At 43.7% G+C, this 2500-nt stretch overlaps 1 protein-coding gene across 5 annotated transcripts in view; it reads right to left on the bottom strand.

The window, feature by feature from the left end:
* Positions 1 to 2500, bottom strand: part of pacs2 (phosphofurin acidic cluster sorting protein 2) — a 31256-nt gene that overhangs the window by 12360 nt on the left and 16396 nt on the right. For all 5 annotated transcript variants that reach the window (XM_060871541.1, XM_060871540.1, XM_060871539.1 and 2 more), the window contains exons 9-12: positions 1834 to 1976; positions 1232 to 1322; positions 854 to 925; positions 561 to 688 (exon numbers count right to left, since the gene is read on the bottom strand). In XM_060871541.1, coding sequence (XP_060727524.1) covers positions 561 to 688; positions 854 to 925; positions 1232 to 1322; positions 1834 to 1976 — 434 coding nt within the window. The remainder of the gene's footprint in view (positions 1 to 560; positions 689 to 853; positions 926 to 1231; positions 1323 to 1833; positions 1977 to 2500) is intronic.

Here is a 2500-nt window from a genome sequence, read left to right as displayed (position 1 = left end):
GACCACTAACCCCAAACCTGACCACTAACCCTAACTCTAACCACTAACCCTAACCACTACCCACTAACCTGGACCATTAACCCTAACCCTAACCACTAACCCTGACCACTAACCCCAAACCTGACCACTAACCCTAACTCTAACCTTAACCACTAACCCCGACCACTAACCCTAACCCCGACCCCTAACCCCAAACCTGACCCCTAACCCTAACCCTAACCCCTAACACTAACCCTGACCTGAATTCTCATTTAACTACCTACAAGAGCACAAGTGGAAAAAAACTTTTTCTCCTTTAAACATGAAACTCTTCTCCTCAAAACTGCATGTAGTAGCCTGGTGGTTAAGGTGTTGAACTACTGATCGGAAGGTCATGAGTTCAAATCCTATGTCCACCAAGCTGCCACTGCTGGGCCCCTGAGCAAGGCCCTTAACCATCAATTGCTCAGTTGTATAAATAAAAATAAATGAAATAAAAACATTTCAATCACTCTGTATAAGGGAGAGATGGCTAAACGCCAGAAATGTGTGTGTGTGTGTGTGTGTGTGTGTAAAGTCACCTGTTAGACTGGATAATGAGAGACTCAGTTTTAATCATTCTGCCTGTAGGTGGCAGCTTCTCCAAAAAAGAGTCTATGTTGTCCATCATCTCCAACTCTGTGGTTGGGGTCAAGGCTTCAAGCTGCGCCTTCACACACACACACACACACACACACACACACACACAGAAATAAGTATGGTTCATTTTGAGATGGTCTAAATATAATGAGGATTTGAGTTCTTTATCAAGACAAAGGTTGTGGGACATTTTTCCTCTCTCTCTGTGTGTGTGTGTGTGTGTGTGTTTTCATACAAAAGTGATGCCATCTGACATGTCATCCATCTGAAACTTTCCTCCAGAAATCTTCTGCTTATCCAGATCCATCTGACAGAGAGAAAGGGAAAGAAAGAAAGAAAGAAAAAGAGAGAGAGAGAGAGAGAGAGAGAGAGGTAGAGAGAGAGAGAGAGTTTGGTTTTCAGTGCATCACTGCTGTGTGTGATGAGTAAAAATCACTGAAACCCACTGTGTGATTTTATTATTATATGTTATGCCATTCACTGATATATACAGTAATTTGTGTGTTTGTGTGAGTGCATGTGTGTGTGCGTGTGTTTCTGTGTGCGTGTTTGTGTGTGCGTGTTTGTGTGTGTGTGCGTGTTTGTGTGTGTGTGCGTGTTTGTGTGTCTCTACCGGACTGGGCGGTTCTCTGTGACTCCTCACGCTGTGAAGGCTGCCAATCTCTGTTTGAGAACTGGAGAGAGACACACCCTCGAAATATGGCCTACAACACACACACACACACACACACACACACACACACAAGTACGGTATTGGTGTGTTGTCTCAGTGCCCTCTAGTGGTGGGAAAAATTCAGTTACTAATGTTAACCTGTGTCTCTATCTATAGTGAATAAACCCAGATCACACTTACTAATGTGTGTGAGATACAAAGTGCTAACTGCTAATTAGTGGACAGTTTGGCTAATACATGTTATTCACTGGGACAACTTTATAATGTAAAGTTTTAAGATCATAATAATCAGAACATCGCTCACCTTCAGCTACAGAACATCTCACAAATACACAAGAGCAATTTGAGGCTCACAACCAGTAAAAAGGGTTTCAACAGTTCACCATGCTAACTAACCCAGTGTGCTAGTGTGTGTTCAGTGTAAAACCCCACAGGAGGCAGGAACGTCACTATACAACAGACTGACTTCTCCTGGCCATGACTATTAGCTAATGTTAGCAGTTAGCAAGTCAGCGCTCAAACACACACACACACACACTGACTTGAGCTGGGGTTTGGGCGTGCTCAGTACACTGTCATCGTCCTCCAGGTCTGGACTGTCACTCGGGTTCTCAAAGTCCAAACTCTCCAGATCCTCCTCCACTTCCGGTGGTGGCTCCGCTGGGTCCTGTTCCGAGTCCAGCACCTACACACACAGACGTGTAACACTAATCATTTTAACTTTGGATTCAGTTCCACATCATCGATTATTCACAACATGCTAAAGAGCTGAGCTGAGAGAGTGAGGTAGCATCTGACCTAACATACTTTCACTTGTTTCCTCAAGAGTCTCTGAGACACCGTAGCTTCTTATGCAGCATTATTACATCATCAAAGGGAAGGTTTTAATTAGCGCCAATAAAATGATTTTCTTGCTAATCTCTTTAATCTTTCTAACTGTATCCTTCTAATAATAAGTTTAATGCCAATGCTAAATCAGCATAAGTACACAATCCTTCAACACACACACAAACACACACACCCTCAACACACGCACACAACCTCAACGCACACCCACAACACACACCCCAACACACACACCCTAAAAACACACACCCTAAAAACACACACCCTAAAAACACACACCCTAAACACACTCCATAACACACACACACCCTCAACACACACACCCTCAATACACACCACAATACCCCCCCAACACACCCACAC

This window comes from Tachysurus vachellii, chromosome 6 (assembly GCF_030014155.1).
Source record: "Tachysurus vachellii isolate PV-2020 chromosome 6, HZAU_Pvac_v1, whole genome shotgun sequence".
In the NCBI taxonomy this organism is placed as follows: domain Eukaryota; kingdom Metazoa; phylum Chordata; class Actinopteri; order Siluriformes; family Bagridae; genus Tachysurus; species Tachysurus vachellii.
The sequence above is the reverse complement of the archived record's forward strand: the minus strand, read 5'-3'. Positions and strand labels throughout refer to the sequence as shown.